Here is a 21,839-nt window from a genome sequence, read left to right as displayed (position 1 = left end):
TTGTGTGTGGTCATAGCTAAGTTAGCTGGCTATTGCGACTTTCTTGACTTGCAAATTTAGCTTTTAAATTGACAAACGTCATGTGTGATTCAAACGGGATCAAAAAATGTTGTCTCTCGCCGTTGACTACCATACATATTTTTTTCCAAAATAAGATCACAAGGAATTCACCGGAAGGGGAGGGACTACGCCTCTCTATAAGATTTGGTCCCACCATCCCTGTCCCTTATGATTATACCTTTTAGAGCTGTAACCCGTTGACATCAACGTAAATCCAAACAACAAGTGAGTAAACGTGCAATGTGTTTACCTGCCGTTCCGCACAGATCCACACTGAGCGTCTGCTCGAAAGGCTTGGTGCTGTACCGGGACTCTCTGGTGGTGAAGAGACAACCGAGATAAAAGAAGAGAGAAAGAGAAATTTAAGAGTGCTGTGTCATGTTGGAATCCATTAACAGCCTTAAAGGGGCTCACAGTAAAACCTATTTTTTTTTACCCCCCCAAAAAAAATAAAAAAAGCGGCACAGTTTCAGCTGATGTCTGCTGAATTTGAATTATGTTTCTCCCTGTAAATGCTACTGGCATTTCTCGGCACTCTTCATTTCTTATCACAACAACCATACGTACTCCGCTGTCCTCTCCCCTATTCTTCTTCTGCTTTCTATTTCTGGCTGTCTGCTTCTGTTTCTCCTGTTGCCATGAAAGGCGGGAGCGGTGCCGAGTGGATTGGCTTCAGGCGGGGTATTACTTACCCTCCACAGAGAACAGGAGAGCCAAATATATATATATATAAAAAAAAAACACACCCAACTCTTTCTTTTTTTGGTGAGCGCTTCAGAAAACAGATTAATTTAGGAGATGGACGGACGCCAGAGGTTTATAAAGGGAGAACATTCAGCTTTGTGACTGGTTGGAGCTGGAGACGTTCCAGGGTTTGAGGCTGATGGGTGTGGAGGTTAATTTGGAAAAAGTAAGAGCAGAGAGGGCACTCTGTCTGGCACAGATTAAGATCTGAGTAAACCAGCCAGAGGTCCCGATTCATTAGGGATCGTAGAATAAAACCGCTGGATTTGAGCCTGGTTTATCTCGTTACAATTTCAAAATATCATACAGTCTTATTAGATTATACATGTCTGCAAGCCATGCTATAAAAATGGATCCAGGTCACCTTTTTTTAAGCATGAAGACAATTTTGTTAATATTCGTATTCCCTTACGACTAGGGCTGCCCCTTCTTAGTCGATTAATGCTCGCTTTGGTCTTAGTCTACTAAGGTTTCTTTAGTCGATTAGTCATTTTTATGCTTTTTTTCATGTTGAATGACTTGTTTTTAAGAAACTTATGAGCACATCTCTGGTAAACACGAGATTTAAAGAGGTGGTTTTGTGTGATTCTTTGTGGAGAAACTCAGTTTCACAGATCTGTTGATTAAATCATCTAATCGATTAGTCGACAAAATCGTATGAGTGTTAGTCGTCTAAGAATTTCTTTGGTCGAGGACAACCCTACTTGCAACTTTTTTTAGTTTACACTGTCTAATAGTGGTTTGAGATTCACAGTCTGGCCTTGTTTATTTAGTTTCTGTCAAATTTGTGTGTGCTGAATGTAAATAATGTTCATTAGTGTTGTGTTATGTGTCACTCAGTGGTCTTAACTAGTTTCAGAGGTAGGGCTGTGCAATTAATCAAATTCCAATTACGATTTTACGAACGATTATGAAAACAAGATTATCAACATTACTGTGCCGCATTCCTTTTTGCACTGACGCTCGCGTTTTGTCTTGTATTATAAATTCAATGCACCCCTTTCCTTTACGGTGGTGCCCTTTCGCCCCTCTCGCCGGGTGCATTTGCACTGTAGTGGTGTCTCTAGGACCGGCTCTAGGTCAGCTTGGAAAAGTCCCGGAGTGAAGGAAGCGCTTTACAGCACCCCTCGCCTGGACCTCACCGCTTAGTATTCGCTGTTAACTATGCTTTGTGGGGACTTTTTTGCCGTTTCATCACAATTAATATCTTTATGACCAATGTGTTTATGATTAAATTGCTTACGAGAGCACAAAGGTCCCTCAAAAAATCCTCCTAATTTTGCTCTCAATGTGCACCAGACGGATGGATTTAACTTTGTAAAACTACATACAACTACAAATGTTCTTTTTAAATGCAGGATTACAAAGTCCATGAGTAATGGTGTTAAATACTCGTGTTCTCAATATTGACCAAAATAATCGTGGCTGTGATTTTTGCCATAATTGAGCAGCCCTATTCAGAGGCTTTTCCTCCCTGCCAACAACGAATCCCCAGGCCAAACACTCAATACTTGGAAGTGAAAATGTATGAATTATGGACTACCGCCACATTGTGAAGCACTAGATTATATAATTAAGACAATGAAACAAATACTCAAATAGGATCAAACAAATTAGTGCTGAATTTTAAAATTACAGCAAAGGTGATTAACGCAGTAGTTTGCATGTTTACAGGCATTAGATTAGTACAGCTGGAACAATCCTCTGCTCCTTAATGGGATCGGTCTCTCGCTCAGTACTCATAAATAAACGATTCCCCTGATGTTGAATGCATTTCCTCGGCAATGTGGAGCAGCGGCTCCCGTTGAATCCATTTACTCAGACCCTAAGAGGTGAAACTCTACCTGGAAAAAGAGCCCAGCCACGTTCTACTGTTGTGCATTTAAGTGCATACATCAGACTGGCACATACGGGTACGTCACAAAACGTTGAGGCCGCGTTTGGATTATAATTTTGACAGACGATAGACTGATGTTGCTATACTGTTTGACTGCACTGCAGCAGCCTCCCACTCAATCTAACGTTAGCTAACCATCAGTAGTAAAGCAACTGTCACCAGCATCATTTAGCGATTCACCACATTTACAGTGAATATTAACGCATCGTATGTGCCTCACATCTCAGTGTGAAAGCCTCGGTTAACCAGCTACACAACAGCTTTTCGGCATTTTCCTGTTTCTCTCCTAATACAGAAATATTTGCATATTGTGCTTAGAGAAAAACTAATCTTGAGGATCTGGAGGGATATTAAGTGTAGATTTTAAGTTAATGTCTTCCACTGTGGCTCTAGTTACCAGAATCTGGATTACAACCTAGTAGAGAAATAAATCCTAAGTACCTTCTCTGCTGAATTTGGCAGTTTTAGCTCTTAGTGTAATCTTTTCCCTTTACATAACACTAATTGTCATTAAAGATACACTTAACTGCATTTATTAGATCCAATAGTGAGTCCAAATGAAAAATTAAATACATAGAAATACAAAACAAACTTCTGCCGGAGTCATTTAATAACAAGCAGATGCTATTTTATATCTTTTAATGAGTAATTTTGAGTATTTGGTTATAGGTATAAAGTTGGATATCTCACAAGTAGATCCTAACTGTAAGCTTGGTGAACTGCTGCTACATTTTGTCCCCGTCTTCAACATAAATCATTTGTAAAAACCTTCACTTTTTAGCTTATGAACTAGTAAATATTTGATCTGATTGCAACAAAAACCGAGTTCAATAGGAGGGCCAGGAAAAAAGACATTCATAAAAAGATGCTTCCACAGTTCCTAACATAAAGTACTCTGCTGACGCAGGCTGGATGCTGCAGTACTTCTGCCAGGCTACTACTGTATGATGAAACACAGGAGGTGCTTCACATAGAGAAACTCACCCTGTGGACTTGGAGTTGAGAGGCAGGCAGAGGCAGGCTCGCTTTTCTGCAATCAAGAGTAAAAAGCCAGTTACAACCCACGCATAACTTTACATGCATGCTCAGAAGATGTTTGTCTCGGTGATTTTACCCTCATTTAACAAAATAGTTTCTTTGAGATTACAGTTAGAGTCATTAATAATATAAAATGTGATATTAGCAGCTATAATAAATTGAAGATAAAAGCCTGTAGTGTGAATGCAGCCTGTATCTTTCCTATCCATCTCACCGTTGTGGCAGCAGGGTTTGGTCGGCTCCGTTGTACCGGCGCTGCCGTCGCCCGGCGTTAGCTGCTCCGGCTGCTTCTCCGTCGTCGTCGTCCTGCCTCCTGCTTGGGTGGGCAGGAGTTTGACCCCCGTTCGTCCATCCTCCCTCTCCTCCTTCCCCTCTCCTTCCCTCGCCCGTCCAGGCCGCAGCCTCTTGGCGAAGCGGCTGGGAAAGGAGGCCAGGCGTCGGGAGCGCCGAACCGAGAAGGAGCCGCCGTCCTCTGCCATCTCCTCTGGGCTTTGAAGCGCCTCAGAGGAGCAGCTTCTCCTCCTCTCTGGGGAGGAAGAGTCTTTACGAAGCTCTAGCTTAGGGGTGGTGGTGGTGGAGCTGGGGGAGAAGAATGGGGCTGATTTCGCCAGGGCAGAAGAAGCAGTTACTCCCACTCTGTTGGGGCTGTGTGAGTGGGAGTAAGGAGGGCTGTGCAGTCTGTAAGGCTTGCTCACATCGTAAGAGCTGCTCTGCTGCAGGAGCTCACGGAGAAGGGAGTTGGCCTTCATCTCCCTTCGCTTTGCAAATGGGACTCTCCTGGGGGCACATATGCCTGTCCCAGTTGAGCCCCCACTAGTCCCGGGAGAAGCCACCAAGACAACTCTGCTGTGAGAGTTTGTGGCGGCCAGGCGGGAGGCCTCGGGTCTGGCCCGAGGCCTCGGGACGTCACGGTCCTTACGCTCCCAGCCCTGCTGCTTGCGTGTGGGCAGGCAGTAGGTGTGCATGTACGTGATCAGCTCCACCACCGACTGCAGTTCTTTCTCTGAGCTGAACTGAGGCTTCGGTGGCTCAGCGGGGACAGCGGCCACGACTGCCACACCCTCCACCTCGCTGCTGGAAGACTCCTCCTCCTCTTCCTCCCCTTCCTCTTCTTCATCTTCCTCCGACTCACTGTCCTCGTCCTCGTCCTCCTCTTCGTCCTCCTCCGTGTCGGGGGCCGGGGCGTCCTCGGAGTCCCGGGCAGTGGTGAGGTGGCGGTGGAGCTCGGTGCACAGGCGGCCCGCCGGACGCACCGCTCGGGGCTTCCGTTCCTGACGGAGGTCACTCTGAGGGTAGAGAGACACAAACATGAATACCAGTGTGAGACTTTCGACATACTATACTATGACTTTTTTTCAAAAGAAATTTCGACATACTGTACTAGGACTTTTTTTCATGACATTTTTCGACATACTATTCAATGACATTTTTAATAAAAAATGTGGGCATACTATATGCCTCCTATGAGTTTTTATGACATTTGTATGACATACTATACTATGACGTTTTTATGACATTTTTATTACATACTATACTATGACTTTTATGAAATTTTGATGGCAAAGTATAGTATGACTTTTTTATGACTTGTTTTTCCGTAAACTCCACTGTAGCTGTGTATTGTATACAGTCGTTAATCGGTACAAGTAAAATGAACCACGTAAAAATACAAAAACAGACTCATGAACACATGACTGTATCTTCAATTTCCTGCCCTGCATCCCTGAACACCGTCCACACAAGCAGTATATTCTGCTTACGACTTTGTGAGGGATGAATCAGTGTGCAGCTGCGATGAAAAGGCTGATTCTATATTGCTCATACAGAGAGACAGAGAGAGAGACTATGATTCACTGTTGCCCTCTTGCCCTGCCAGTCAATACTCCCGCCATCTGCCACAGCAAAGCCACGTTACTCTAAAACTGAAGCTCCAACATACACACTTACACACAGCTAACAGCAGTGAGGTTAGGAGGGTGTGTGATGGATACAGGCTTGGCTGATCCCAGCGCTGCATCCTTGCTTAAGCCAGAGCAGAGGGGCTGTGTGAAGGCTCACCATGCTTTCTGCTTGTACAAAGATAAATGACTGGTGTTGTAATCAATGACCACTTGAAGCACAATGCTAGCAGCTATCCAATTACTGCTAAGTCATACAGCAGTAGCCATTGTAAACGTCCTCTCTTCCCCATCGCCACATCTATCATGGGCAGCAGCTGAAGGTCTCTGCAAGCTTGAAGGCTCCAAGAGTTTTTAAGTCTGACATGAGATCTTTCATTTTAAAGAATAAAAACTGTACCAGCTGGACAGCTGCTGCACATCTTACAAGACTGACATGCACAAAAACGTTATTGAGAAAAACGTCCCTGCTCCAGCGCGTCCAACAAACGTTAAAATAAGACAATTTGTCAGGACCTTTCAAAGCAACCCATAAACCTGTTATGATTCATATGCATCCTATGAAGTTTAGTGTTGGTAGGCAAGATTGTGATAATCGTTAAAGAGAAATCAATGTTGACTGCTGCTAGGAAACGGGACACAAACTCTGTCCAAGTCAGACACTTTGCACACCCAACCATCCATCTCAACAACCCTCCCTAGGGAGGTTTTGCAGCCTACTATGTCACTCTACCCCCCACCTTTGGAGCAGCCTTTATTTGTATAAGCTCAATAGAGAAAACATTGGTCATTTCAAGCATGATTCCTAACCAAATGCTGATATCTATTCTATGTACCGGTCTGACTTTACCCTGGGAAAAAAAACAAACAAGTGCAGATACCTGCTTGAAGCACAACTCCTGCAGTGGCAGTGATGCTGATTGCACGCCCCTGCATGCAACAGTGAATTACTTCTGCCCTAACTCGCCACCTCTGAGGGGAAGTGATTGGAAAAATCCAATTTTGTTATCTCGCCAGCCTCCAGAAGACACAGGGTATGAGGCGTTAACCAGTGAATACAGAGATGTGTGTCTGGGGTTACAGCACAATAGACTGCTTCAGGTCTACTTCAGTCTGAGAAAGACTGAGGAAGTTTTAGGGAGAGTTTTAAATCATTTTAAATCGGGCTGTTATAACGCGTTAACGTAAATTTGTTTTAACGCTACTAATTTAATTTAATACTATGACTTTTTTCCATAAAAGTTTTCGACATACAATACTATGACTTTTTTTCAGAACATTTTTCGACACTACTATGACTTTTTAAAAAAAAACTTTCGACATAGTATACTATGACTTTTTTTCAGAACATTTTTCGACATACTACACCAAGGCTTTTTTGAGATTTTTTTTTGACATACTATACTAAGATTTTTTTTCAGAAAATTTTTCGACATACTATACTATGACTTTTTTTTTCAATAAATATTTTGACATACTATACTATGACTTTTTTCAGAAGATATTTCGACATACTACACCAAGGCTTTTTTGAGATTTTTTTTTGACATAGTAAACTAAGACTTAATTTCGGAATTTTTTTTGACATACTATACTATGACTTTTTTTCATATTTTCTGACATACAATACTGACTTTCTTTTCAGAAAAGTTTCGACATACTTTACTATGACTTTTTTTAAGAAAAATTTTCGACATCATATACTATGACTTTTTTTTCATGACATTTTTCAACATACTACACTATGACTTTTCTTAGCGCCACTAATTTCTTTAACGCATTAAGGCAATTTACGATTTTAAGGTTGTAGCGGGCTCAGTTGTAAAAAAGACATATCATATGAAACTAGAAAACCTAAGGAACCCATTGGTACCAACCATGTCATGTCAGCTTGTTGCGCATGTAGCGCGTACATTTTGAACAGATAAAAAAGTGTGATTAATTTGTGATTAATCACGATTAACTATGGACAATCATGCGATGAATGCTGATTAAATATTTTAATCGATTGACAGCCCTAGTTTAAACTATCGCTTACTGTAAACCAAGCAAATCTATCTTTAATCGACACGTATTCATAGTAAGTCGCTCCTCACCTTGACAAGAGGTCTGACCGGCCGTAGGTGTAGGCTTCTGTTGCTAAAACGGTGGCCGTGGACTCTATCTTTGTGTGCGTCGGCGCCTGCGGGCACGTTGGGAGGAGTCAGCAGCAGCTTCATCAGCTAGAGAGGAAAGAAAGATGGGAGACATCAGTTAGGCTGCACATTGCAAATTACCATCCAACATATTTAGTACGGCAGGATTCATTTCTTTTTCAGTGGCAAAATCAAAGTAAAAGGATGTAATTTTGTTCTAGTATTTATGTCCCTGTGAGGAACAAATGTTTCCACGTGGATAGAAAGTGGGAAATCTTCCAAACTCCAGACTTTCATTCCAATTTTTAATCTATATTCTGTCAGCAGTTAACTTCCTGCAGATGGATGTTTGTACAAGGGGATAATGTGCAGAAGAGGCCATGAGGTTATGATACTGTACATTTATCACATCACTAAAGCTGACAGCTACACGACACATTCACGTTTCCCATTAAAGAGCTGGATTCAGCCACTTCTCTCTCTATAATAACATAGAATATGACTTCTGCTCCTCAATTTCTCTTCCATCCTAACAGTCTTTATATCAATCCCTCTTTCTCATCCTTTCCTGATGTCTTTTCATTTTGTACCAACTCCTTCCATCTTCCTTTCCTCCCCACTTATCTCCATCCTCTCTTCCTTTCCTTTAACCCTTGTCCCGTCTTTCAGCTCCTATTTCTCCGTTTTCGTCCATAAATCTTTGCTACCATCCCTTCTTACTTGCCACCCTCTTCCCATTTCTCATCTTCATCCTTTCCTCTCCATCTCTGACCTTTGACTACCATTTTCATCTTTTCCTTCTCTCCATCCATCCATCCCTGTGAATGTTATCTTTTATTTTTCCATACTGTTCTTCCTTCACATCAAACAGGAAGCCACAGTTAAGACACAGAGAGGGAACGGAACAATCCTTCCTCGGAGTATTACCTTTCAAATGGATATTAGCACAACCGCTCCTCATTCCCCGCTATCCTTCCATTGCTTTTATTCATCTGTCTATTCATCCATTCATTCCAGTGCCTAGCTTCATGACAGGGCTATCAGCTGATATAAATCAGCTTAGGGAGAAAATCCCCCCACTAAGCTGTGCAGCGTTTGCTCCAGAAGAAGACGATGTAGAAAATACAGATGTGATAGGAATGAGGATTGGAGCAGGAGGATATACCAGGGCTTCCCAGATGATTCACAGCAACGTGCCCTGTACACAGAGAGCTCACTTGAAAGAAGCAGCCATACTGGAGGGCCCTCATCTCTGGTGAAACAGTGACGGAGGAGTGTAAACTAATTCATCCCTGCTAGGAATTAATATGACTATTTAACTGAATATGATTTCGCTATTGCCATGAAAGTGAGGAAAACAGTTAATTTGAAATGATGAATTCATCGCTGATTTTGTGTTTTGGATAAGAGAGAATTGCAAAGTGGAAGAAGTTACAGTACTTTGGGTGTGCTTTTGCTTCATTTTCTTAGGTGAATGACGTTTTTTGAGCACCACCGAGGCTTAAAACGATTAATAACTTCTTTAAAAAAAACAAATAGTTACAAGGCTGTGTATATACAACTGTAAAGAAATAAGTTAAAGGTGCTAAATGGGAGATTGGGATCATTTCTATTGCCTCCGCATTGCTCTCAACATGGCGACAACTGAGCAAGCGGCTTAAAACCATAGACTGTATATAAGAAGTAGACGTAGTCACCGTGACGTCACCCATTGGTTTGTGGACTGCCGTTTTGAAGCCTCGATTTCGGCATTTTGGCCGTCGCCATCCTGTTTTTTTGCAACCGAGAGGGTGGAGCCAAGTACAACCGAACGCTGAATTAGGCAACCAAAATGTTCCAATTAACTAATTAACGATTCATGAAGTGAGGACACATTGTGAAAGGGTTAAATTTATAAGACAAAAATGGACAACTCCCATACTGGACAACGCCATGGGAACTTTAATTTCTGTTGTGTATGTTGCTTTTACTGAGTGGAAGCTCAAGTAGAAAGCCCAAAATACACTCAGCAATTTCAATCACTTCACTTTCAGATTTGGGGGGTAATTTCATCAGACTATTCACTTTAAATGTATTGACTAGACATAAAACCACACTACAAATGTTTCACCTTGTTATATATTTAGCCATGATGATGACTATGAATAACGGCGCCAGAACATCTATAAATACTGTATACATCAAACCTCCTGACCAACCTCTAATTCAACTTCATACGGGGCACTATATGGGCTCTTAATACCACTTTACAGGTTGGCATACATCTTTATGTGAGAGTAATGTGAAACATTATAGAGAGGAGAGTCATGGATCAAACATAAAAAGATGTTTCTCTGAAACAACAGATTATTGTTTATAATGGTGGTTGTTTGTTATGAAGCTACAGATCCTTGTCCGGTGGTCAGAGTTTATTAATAACACTATCATTGTATGTTACTGTTAATGAGTAGAACATTTCCAGCCAACAGAGCTGGCTGTAATCACAGACTACTATCTGGGTCAAATGACTGACAGGAGGACGTCTTGCATCACTAATGCAGCGACCGCGGCCCTCAGTGAGCAAGCCAAGTTGGCTCGGAGCGCCTGATGATGCTCCTCTGAGTCCCATTGAGGAAAAGTGAAGAGGAGACTGAAGGTTTGTGTCTGTGTGAAACATTGAAAGCCCCTCCGGCAGCATCCGGGCCCCTTAAACACTCTACCCGTCTCTACTCTACCACACTCTACTCTACTCTGGACGCCGTCCAAAGCTCCACAGGCTGCATCAATGCAGGCCTTGTTCTATTGTGGGACACACATACATAGAAATAGTGGAGGTGCACTTTTAGAGAATGTAATATAGATGCTTCCTCACAGGGCATGAGGCCTCACTGATGGTTTTAAAGAGTATGAAAAGTGTGTCAATAATATCCTGTGGTCTTCACTGTTACCAAATCTCAACCCAACTGAACACGTTTGGGAGATTTTGGCGCAACATTTTGGACAGCGCTCTCCATCATCATCAAAACACCAAATGAGAGAATATCATCTGGGAGAACACTGGGAGAACTGAAGCTGTTCTTTCTAGGGCTGTCAGTCAATTAAAATAGTTAATCGTGATTAATTACAAATTAATTACATATTTTTTATCTGTACAAAATGTCCCTAAAAAGTGAGATTTGTCAAGTATTTAATACTCTTATTAACATGACAGTGGGCAAATATGCTGCTTTATGCAAATGTATGTATATATTTATTGTTGGAAATCAATTAATAACACAAAATAAAGACAAATATTGTCCAGAAACTCAAGCAAGCCCAACAGGCAACAACAGCTGTCAGTGTGTCAGTGTGTTGACTTGACTATGACTTTCCCAAAAACTGTATGTGATTATTATAAAGTGGGCACGTCTGTAAAGGGGAGACTCGTGGGTACCCATAAAACCCATTTTCATTCACATACAAAGCAATAAAAGACGAATGTAATTGGACTGAATGAGAATTATGACTAATTCATATGTTTAATCTCATTTTTGATGGGTCATAAATAAATTGTCTTTAATGTGAATCCAATCAAGCTAATACAATTTAAAACAGAAGACGTGTGTGTGTGTCTGTGTGTGTGTGTGTGTGTGTTTTTAGGCCACTGTAAATGAACAGCCACACACACTCTGAGTCTGCAGTATCACTTCTCACCAGTAGAGGGCGGCGCCACACTCAGGCCTGAACACATGAGTGACAGCAGTCATGTGACAGTAAAACCACTCAACTGATGGAAACAGAGGATGGAGTACACACACAGACACACACAGACAGACACGCACAGACACATCTGGTAGCTTCAGTAGAGTAAACAGCATAATGTTATTACACAAGGCTTTTCTGTGTGAGTGGATGTGAATGTTAGGATGCTATTTTTGCCACTGATAGTATACACAATGGAAACAGAGCTACGATGCAGAATGATACGGTACATATACGGTAAAGTGAAATATCCTGCTTTCTGTCAGAGGTCCTGGAACTAGGACCTTAGAGACACTGCATTTCAGACAATCTAAAAGGATCTTTAGAAGACAGTGATGAAACTTGTTTGAAAAGAAGCACAACTCTTTTTCAGTTTTGTTGTAGTAGATTTTCTTTTCTTTGGCAAACAGGAGAAGATACCAGACTTGAAAGCATTAATGAACCAGCAGGCTGAAAAAGAAAAACACCGGGTCATGGAAGACATAAATATAGGCACTTGTAGTCGTGTAAACAGCAATTTTGTTTGGTATTACTACAGTTAAGTGGCTGCCACAGGGGAGTAATAGTAGTACTGTAGGTACAGAGACAGTGAAGATAGAGGTCCATGAGTTGACAATAAAGAAATCTGAAACCTAAAAATGGCACTAATTGGTCAATCAATGCCATTTTCCTGTGTTTTGGAGAAACAGCTACTGTTCATCCTGTGTTCCTGACATGTAAATTATATCAGGCAGCTCATAACTTTAGATGTAGAAAACTCTTGAATCCCCCAAAGCACTAGGAGGTTTGACTCGTCTCGCTACTCATAAACTCGCTGCCTGGAGGCGTATCGAGATGATGCCTCAGGGAAATGATTTCACAGGTTGAGGTGGAAACAACAGAGATAGAAGTAGAGGTAGAAACTATGGTAGTAGCCTAGCAGCAAGAGTAGTAATAGTAGTAGTAGTATGTGACAGAAAGAGACTTTTGGAAGTGCGTGTTATCTTGCCAGCTGTCAGGAGGAATGAAGTAGCAGCCAGCTGACTGAGCGCTGTGTGTCTGGGGATGGAAGAGACTTCTTCAGCTCGACTGTTACAGTATTTGAGGAGCTGGAGTGACATATGCAGTGCTGGAGCAAGATGAACCGGTCAGAGTGGTAACAGCAGCGATAAATTACAGGATGAATTATTGGTATTTATAGCTGTGTAACATGCAGAGTTGATCGCCAAGATGAGCACAAGCTAATGGTTTATGAAATAAAATTCACTTTTGTAACATTTAGGTTAAAGATTTGGGTCAATCTGCACTATTTTTCGCTTTTTTTCAAATGGAAACGCCCACTCTGCAGCAAAAAGCACTGATGTAGGTTACCAAAGTAAGAATTAATAATGTTATGAATAATAGGAATGCCAGCACATCAGTGGTGCTAAGTTTGGAAATAACTGAAAGGGTTATTTCGGATTTTTTGAAGTGAGGTTGTATGTCTACTCCCGGCGTTCTGTGAGGTAAAATCACTGTTTTTGTGAATGGAGTCTGGTGGTGTCTGACAGCGAGGTGAGCAAAACATATTTTAGCCACTTAAAAAAAACCCATCTAAAAAGAAAAATTGGTCAGTTTAAGTGTACCGTATATTTAGAGTATTTTCACCACTTTGCCTCGCCATCAGACAGCCCTTTCTGACGGGGAACTGGAGCTGTTATATCGCTCTTTTCAAAGCCACCGGACAGTAATTTTACCTCTCAGAACACAGGAGTTGCTGGTCTACCGCTGCATCAATAGGTTGGTGTGTTTGTGTTATTTTGTGACTTCTAGATCCGAACTAACACAGCAGTACATCGCTTAGCTTCCTGCCAGTACTCCTTTCTGCTTCTCCAAACTGGGAGCACGACGACCATCATCTAAGTTACTGTATGCAACATCACTACACTGACTACAAGGATGTATATATATACTGTACATGCAGCAGCGTCATCATGCAGAAACCTACATCAGGTCACGTGGGGAAACGTTTCAGAAGTGCTTGAAGGGAAAATAGCATTTTGACACCAAAACTTGACCAAGATTTGAATGTTCAGATTTGAATAAATAAAGAACACCACTGGGAAGATATGGAATGATATAAAAACCTCAAAACTAAAATAATAAATAAAAATAATGGACCCCCCATTTAAGCAGAAAACCCTTTGGCTAAAGTTTCTGATTCAAATTCAAATCTCCTTCACTGATGTAGAAAAGAAAAGAACATAGTAGAAGGAAATGGAGACCCTTTGTTGATGTACAGTATGTGATCTTAATACTTTTATTAATCTATTATTCAGTGGGTTTTCCATCTTATGTTATGCATTCTATTTCATCTTATTTTTTATTTTATCTCATTTTATCAATAGTGTTTTATTTTCCATCTCATTTCCCCTGTTTTTATGTCCATTCTATGTCTACTTGTCCTTATTGTAAAGCACTTCTTTAAATAAAGTTCATTATCATCATCAAGCTGGAAACTGAATTTAAGCCACTGAAGTTTAAAGTAAATCCCACCATTACTTCTCTTAGAGTCAGTCTGCTTCCAGTTCCTTCCAGCTCTCCTCCACCTGAATCCTTTTAGTGGTAAAGAAACTGATGTTTCTCTCAGTTGTCATGCACATACAGTGTTGTTTGCACCCACAGCCTATTGTGGTCATGTCAAATTCCAAGGCACCGAGCTGACAGAGGATGAAAGCATGATGGATAATCAGGTTCTCCTCAGTATATAACAGTAACTATCAAACAAGACCGACCACATTTGACCTTCAGCGTCTTTTCTCACTAGATGGAAACTGAGAAAACTGGCAGGCGTAACTGATTAACCAGCCTACACTCATTCTTATTTTGACACGAGTTGACTGATAACCAAGGAGCCGTCAAGGTGAAAAACAAGGGCATGGCGGTCATGTGTGGGGCCACAGTGTTTTGCAACACAACAGTGAAGACGATGGCATCTGGCGGCTTGACCTCTAAGTATCGCTGACCCGTTGTTTTGGACTAAACAATACCTCCATGGCATTTGACAAAGCCAGTTCTGTCCCACTGCGTCCTGTTTGCTGTTACCATGCCAGCATAGTGTAAGTAAGCCACACACTCACTGTTATCGCTGTGAGGCTTGGCATCTTTTTGGCTTCCTCAACTGCCAAACAAGCCTTATTCATGTACTGAACCATCTAAGGTCATTAAAGTCATTATCATTTCCACCCATTTGGAAGGAATGCCCCCTTCCTCTGCTCATTTTTCTCTCTGATTCAGATCCGATCCTGTAATGCTTCAAACAGTGGTAGTACAGTCTTAATATATACAAAGAAAGAGAGTAAAATATGACACGAAACCGCTTCTTAAAGTGTGTAAGAGTCTCTAAACAATGGGATTCACGGTGGAGTGCTAGACCCAAAGTCCAATAAGCATGTCAGCTGGACTCAAGGAGGACAAAATACTAACATTTCACTTGTTTAATTGGCTCACATCACAATAGACATACAGTACGCGTACGCATTTCAGCACAGAGCCTTCTTCATAGGGCTTTGAAGAAGGCGCTAACTGTTATCAGTCACATTGGAGGAGCGGACGGTCCTGAATTTGCAGTTTTGAATTTGGACTGCAATAACTATTTTAAAATTCTAGCTGTCAGTACTACATAGGCTATTGCTCATTAAATACTAATCAACACTTAATACTAATGTCAGCATGATAATAAAGTACAGCTCAGGCTGATGGGAATGTCATTAGTCTGGTCATAAACATAAAAGTATCAGCGCTGTCCCCAACCAAAGAAATTCTTAGTCGACTAACACTCATGCGATTTTTTTTGACTACTTGATTAGTTGATTTAATCGACAGATCTGTAAAACTGAGTTCCTCCACAAAGACTCACAAAAAAAGCACCACTTTGAATCTTGTTTACCAGAGATGTGCTCATAAGTTTCTCTGAAATAAGTCATTCAGCATGAAAAAAGCATAAAAAACAACTAATTGATTGGTCGATTAGTCAACTAAATGACAAAGAGTCCTCCACAAAAGTAATTATAATTCATCCTGAGGGGAACATGAATATCTGGACCAAATTTCATGGCAAACCATCCAATAGTTGTTGAGACATTTCACTCAAAACCAGACACGAGGTAAAGCCAGAGGATCACCAAAGTCATTATAACCACCATTGATATCTATACCAAACGTCATAGCAATTCATCCAATATTGAAGTATTTCTGGATAAACGTGTTGGACCGGCCGACAGACACTGCCTTCCCAAGAGACAGACTGCTAGCCTGGTTAAAAAGTCTTAATTCTTTGGGATTATAAAACCTGCTGATCCTTTTTCTGACGTATAAACATCAAATATAGCTTCAGTAAAAGCAGTCATTTTTCCCTACTTGTAATCTATTTCTGTTTTGTGCAGGGTTTAAGAGGTGTTCCTGTTGACTCCTGCTGTTCACTTAGTTTACCTCCTTGAACCTAAACTATTACTGCACATCCACCCTTTCATTGTAGAGCTTCACAAACCTCCTCCGACTCCACCGACTGACTTGTTTTATGGTACGACTCCCTGTGTAATCAAAGGCAGCGCAGCTCGGTGGATATTTACGCTTTAGGTATTCAACCATCCGGCATGACGCATCACTGCCAAACAATAGTATCTTTGTAAACTGCCGCTAAATCAGAGCGCACAAGAAAAACCCTGTAAGCAGCCCCCCTCTTTTGCTGTGAAATTTAAGTCAAATTAGGGAAGCGGGCTGAATTCATCTTGACACGTGCAATAAGGCCACATAACAGCAGTAATCACAAGTCGTTTATTGCAGTGAAATAGCTTCCTGCTTCAATTAAGCTCCAGAGCCGGCTGCATTCTTCTGACAGCAGAGTGAACCGAGGGGAAAGTAGGGCACAATATATTAACCGTAAAGGGATACAGCAATTTGTTGTTCCTGTATGATGAGAGGAGGCTTTTTTGGGGGGGACAGGGTTTAGGTGCATGCAGGGAGGGGCTGATAACAGAGTGAGGAGAGAAAAACAAGGTTTGTTCCTAGAAGTCGGGTTCAGGGAATGATGGGAGGCCTATTGAGAGAGAGAGAGGCATCCAGCAGCACTGTGTGAACAGAGAGAGGGGGGGGGGGACGGGTTGAAAACAAGCAAACACATAAACTTCAGCACATGCTGGAAGACCACATGCATGTTGGGATTACTAAACTTGTGAGGACTTTGGACTACTTTTATCTCTGGGACTAAAACCTGAACCTGATCCAGATTTTTTTCATGCACTGGTAGATTTTGGGCTGTTTTAGTATGTCTTCTTTCAGATTACTGGAAAGAAAACATCCAAAATACATATTTAGATGTTTATTTTACTACTTTGTCTATTTGCGTCTGTATATCTCTCCTAAATTTACCAAATATAAGCATTAGATAATGCCTCATTTGTGTATTCAAACATACAATTTCAGAAAACTATTTAAGTAATTAGGGCTGTCGATCGATTAAAATATTTAATTGTGAACTTATCCATTCAAAATGTACCTTAAAGGGAGATTTGTCAAGTATTTAATACTCTTATCAACATGGGAGTGGACAAATATGCTGCTTTATGCAAATGTATGTATATATTTATCATTGGAAATCAATTAACAACACAAAACAATGACAAATATTGTCAAAAAAACTGCATTTGATTATCATAAAGTTGGCATGTCTGTAAAGGGGAGACTCGTGGGTACCCATAGAACCCATTTTCATTCACATATATTGAGGTCAGAGGTCAAGGGACCCCTTTGAAAATGGCCATGCCAGTTTTTCCTCACCAAACTTTAGCGTAAGTTTGGAGCGTTATTTAACCTTCTGCGTGACAAGCTAGTATGACATGGTTGGTACCAATGAATTCCTTATGTTTTGTAGTTTACAGGAGGTTTACAACCTCCGATCACAAGTTGTGTTAATGCATTAAAGAAATTAAATGAATCTCGTAGCGCGTTATCACGTTCTCTCTGACCTATGCCTGCTACTAGTTCTAAATTTAAAACTAGTTGTCATCTAGTACCAACCTTAAAACTCATCATCATTTTTATTCCTGTATAATCTCCTTGAATAAAAATCTGCAACGGGTCCGCTGTGTGAAGGATTTTAGACTTTCTTTCTATTCTTGGAAGGACACGTGGTCCTTATAAATACAGAAATACAACACACACACACACACACACACACTAAACACAAAGAGGACGGGACTGGATGAAAGGTTACAGCAGTGTGCCTCAGCGCCCCTTTGTTTTCCACAGTTAAAGGCAGACTTTGAACCTTGCGGCCCAACAAGGGGAACATCAAGGTTAGCGAACGCGACACAGATTAAGATAGTGGGGAGAACGAGAGAGGGGGAGCATGGGAAAGGAGAGGCACAGCGTGGCGGGGGTGAGAGAGGGGACTGGATGGTGTTTGAAGCATGTATGAAAGGCTCCACTTCAACAGGCAGCGGCGGTTGAGCTGCGAGAGACTTTTGATTCGAGGAGCACTGACTAAAAAAGAAACACGAGGGTATTTGAGGTGAAGATATCACGTTCTTAAACTGGGGGGGTAAATGCTCAGATATGGGCTGTGAAAGTGAGGTCAGGGACCCTTCAGGCGAGATGTGTTCTGATCAGAGGATTCTCCAGTTCATGTCTCAATAACAATGTGTGAAATACAGACAGGACGTATAAAGGTGTTCTTACTAGAGATGGATCCTCTGTCTCGGCCCCCAGGGACTGGCTGAAGTCCTCGGCGCTGAGAGGAAGATTGTCCTCTTCTTCCTCTTCCTGGTCAGGTTCCTCCCCGAGGGCGGGGAAGACGGAGAGCCCGCCCACCTCGGCATCCACCATGCCATCCAAACTGTCGGTCAGAGCGGCGAGCAGAGCCGCGTTCTCCTCTTCTATCTGGAGGGAGTCAAACAGACATGGGTGAGAATACAGTGTACAATTTAAAGGAAAAGTATGTAGTCTGAATGCCTGTCATTTAGCAGGGCTTGTATAGTAGATACAAGCTGTTATGATGGATAGATATTTTAAAAATCCACAAATCTAATTTCCTAAACCTTGTGTGACGCCGCCCTGCAATCCACAGGAATGAAACCATGAGAGCCATGTTTGAGTCATTTGGTGTTGAGTCATTAAGGCAGTTGGAAAATAACTATCCCCTGACAGATTTATATATATATGTGTACCACATTTACAACTGGAAATTATTGTTCCCAGCAGATAGAAAAACAAGTCTTTGGAAGCTCTGTGTCATTACTGAATCACTCCCTGAATCTCCCTCTCCTCCATCTCCATTCGCCCTAATCAGCCGCTGTCTAAAGTCTTTTCTGTCTTATTTATTAACATGGTGAGGATGATGCAAGGCTGACCTTTGACCTCATTAGAAAGGACACTATACAGGTTTGCTGAAGCAGCACTGCCTGTTTGACCTCTCGGTTTCTCCTGATGGTTTACATGTTTTTTTCCAAAAGTTTGCAAGCATGAAAATGGTCAAATTTGAAGATACGCAGCAGAAAATAATATCTGTAATTTCAGTCCAGAATTTCCACGCTGTCATCCCTCCTGTTACATCCACACAGGGGTTGTTTACTGTGATGGAGCTGCCATCTTGCTGAGAGCAGAGTCTGGTGGAGAGGTGATAGCGTGGCTGGCCTACGGGAAGCCACCAAGCCCCGTTCATCTGTCTCTCTCTTTTATCATCCAGCTCTATCTCTTCCCGGCTGCCAAACTATTTATTATTTAATTTACTCTCCATCTCTCGGGGCTTGCTGCCTCTCTTTCTCCTCGCTGGGTGCTGCAATTTAGACTTTGAAATTATCTACAGGATGTCAAAACATAGTCATAAGTAGAATTAAAGTTAGACTTTGTGGGTGTATAAATTATGCTTTTCCTGATAATTACCTATTACTTATATGTTTCTTTTTGCCTGATTTACTAATTTCTGATACATTGAGATGGCTTTTTTTCCAACCAGTTCTCACTTCCAACTCGTCAAATACCGTCACGCCTCCGTGCGTCTTTATCCGATGCCGAGGGGCGCGGATCAAGTGACGGTATTTGACGAGTTGGGATTGTGAATGTGTTGTTTGTTATTCTAAAAAAATAAAATTCCATTTTAAATTTAAATTGTCTTCATCTCTCTAAGTGGGTAAATCATAATCTTTATCAGCATTACCAGCATGTTTGTACATTTAAAGGCACTCATGGATATTACCTGATTATATTAATTAGATTAGATGGATATTAATTAGATTTCCTGGATACTAATTAGATTCCAGTGAGTCAGAAAGAAACAAAGGAAGTAACATCAATGACAGATAGAAGGAAGCATAACATATAATCATATACTTGACAATTTAGATGCCTTTACATCATGATTATTGTTAATATTAAAGTAATATATAACCTTTGCAACTCTATCAATTTCTCTCTTAACCCTCTCCAAGGTTAAAATGAAGCCATACAACACACCGATCAATCCCGCCCGACATGGGATTAGATTCCAATACTCTGCTGTAAATAAGTGGAGACAGAGACACGGGGGGGCTTCATCTGACGGCTTATCACTCCATTTATTACTGTGTGTTTACAACCGCCGTCTGCTGTATTAGTCCGATCAATACGATATTGGCTAAAATATAATATGCCGGAGTTGGTGGGTGGCAGAGGTATAGAAAGATGAGAAGAAAGACGTTTTTTGTTTTTTTTCAATGGTGATACGAGGGACAGTTATGTAGTTATGAGCAAAAGGCAAAGATAATAGAGAAAGTTTAAGAAAGAAAACAAGGACAGAAACATTCAGAATCACGTCTAAACGCAGAGAGAAAAGAAGGAGAATAACAAGAGAAAGAGAAAGAAAAATGGAAAATGTATGGGTGAAAGACAAAGTCAGAAAGAAACTAGAATCAGGTTGTAAAGTCAAGTTGCAGTCCAAAATGTCATCACTTCAACATTGTATCTTGTTAGACATTTGTGTGAAATTGTCTTAATTGACATATGAATTATTGAGTTATGGCCAAAAACGTGTTTTGTGAGGTCGCAGTGAACTTTGATCTTTGACCACCAAAGAAAAGAAAACTGATTTGGAGGTTGATTACCATGGCAACGATCAAAGCATTCAGGTCATCCCTAAAAAAGACACTAGGTGAGACTTAAGTCAGAAGAAAGCAAGTGAAAGGGAGAAGGGGAAAAATGGAGCGAAGATGAAAAGAGAGATCAGCTAAGAGCTGGAGACAAGATAACGGAGAGCAAGTAGAACAGAAATCGTTTATGTTCGAGAAAGAAGATGGAGAGAAAGAACAGAGGAGGGGAAAATAACAGAGATAAATGAGTCTGTTTTCATATCATGTCTTCTCTTTTGTCTCTTTCTTCTCTGTATCAGGTAATGTCAGCAGCAGATGAAGTGTCTCGTTGTCGTATCTTTCTCATAAAGAGTATGTCGTCACTACCAATAACTATTACTGTTAATGTAGCGTGCTTTGAGTCCGTCCTGAGATGCAAAGTGTGTTGTAAAGCTTTGTGTCGACAGCAGGAAGACAAACAGTCACCCGGGCGTCGACTTAATGGGGATCGAAATAAGAATAAAGAGAGAGTACAGACGGAGACAGTCTGTGTTTACTTCACCTGCATTCCCATCATGCCTTGCCTGTCTTCATTTAACCAATACTCTGTGGTGCATCGCAGCATCAGAGCAATTTCCACCAGCAGAGTTGCGTTACATAGCCGATGATCTGGACCTAAATGCTACTTTATCTCTTTGTTGTCGTCTTTTTATTCTCAAGATGCACTCAATTTAGCCTCTGTAATGGGACCTCGAGACATCGCCGGGGCTGGAAACCTATAGACAATCAATGATCCAGGGTTTTGCTCTTAGATAGAGACGAACCAGAAGGGTATTCCCTGAATTCATCCAGTAAGGGCATCTGATACCGGAGCCGCGGGGCTTTCATTGGCCCTGTAGAAGCATTTGGGCCGATCCAAACTGATTGACTGCTTCCATCATCGTGTTACACACAGCGTAGCTGGGAATACCTTGGCAGCACCCTCAGAGACATGCTGCACATTTCAGCACAGGGATCAGGTGACCAGTTTGGGCTTTACACTTGTTGACAGTAAAGGAAACTTTGGCTCTGACGCCCAGATTCAAGTAAAAGAACCATATCAAAATAACGTGTTAATTAATCATTGTCAAATAACTGTAATAACTCAAAAAACAATACTCTTCTAATATATAATAACTAATACCTTTTGCCTGGCATTGTTATTAAATATAGATATGTCAAAAAGTGTACACTTTGTGGGTTAGCCTTAAAGGAGACATATCATGATCATTTCAAGGTTCATACTTGT

The 21,839-nt window shown here is 41.2% G+C and overlaps 1 protein-coding gene across 1 annotated transcript in view; it reads right to left on the bottom strand.

The window, feature by feature from the left end:
• Positions 1 to 21,839, bottom strand: part of ppargc1b (peroxisome proliferator-activated receptor gamma, coactivator 1 beta) — a 104,307-nt gene that overhangs the window by 11,231 nt on the left and 71,237 nt on the right. The window contains exons 3-7 of the mRNA XM_037779507.1: positions 18,189 to 18,389; positions 7,734 to 7,859; positions 3,954 to 5,025; positions 3,686 to 3,731; positions 311 to 375 (exon numbers count right to left, since the gene is read on the bottom strand). Coding sequence (XP_037635435.1) covers positions 311 to 375; positions 3,686 to 3,731; positions 3,954 to 5,025; positions 7,734 to 7,859; positions 18,189 to 18,389 — 1,510 coding nt within the window. The remainder of the gene's footprint in view (positions 1 to 310; positions 376 to 3,685; positions 3,732 to 3,953; positions 5,026 to 7,733; positions 7,860 to 18,188; positions 18,390 to 21,839) is intronic.

Source organism: Sebastes umbrosus, chromosome 9, assembly GCF_015220745.1.
Source record: "Sebastes umbrosus isolate fSebUmb1 chromosome 9, fSebUmb1.pri, whole genome shotgun sequence".
Taxonomy (NCBI): Eukaryota; Metazoa; Chordata; class Actinopteri; order Perciformes; family Sebastidae; genus Sebastes; species Sebastes umbrosus.
Note: the sequence above shows the minus strand (reverse complement) of the source record. Positions and strands in the feature narration are given on the sequence as shown.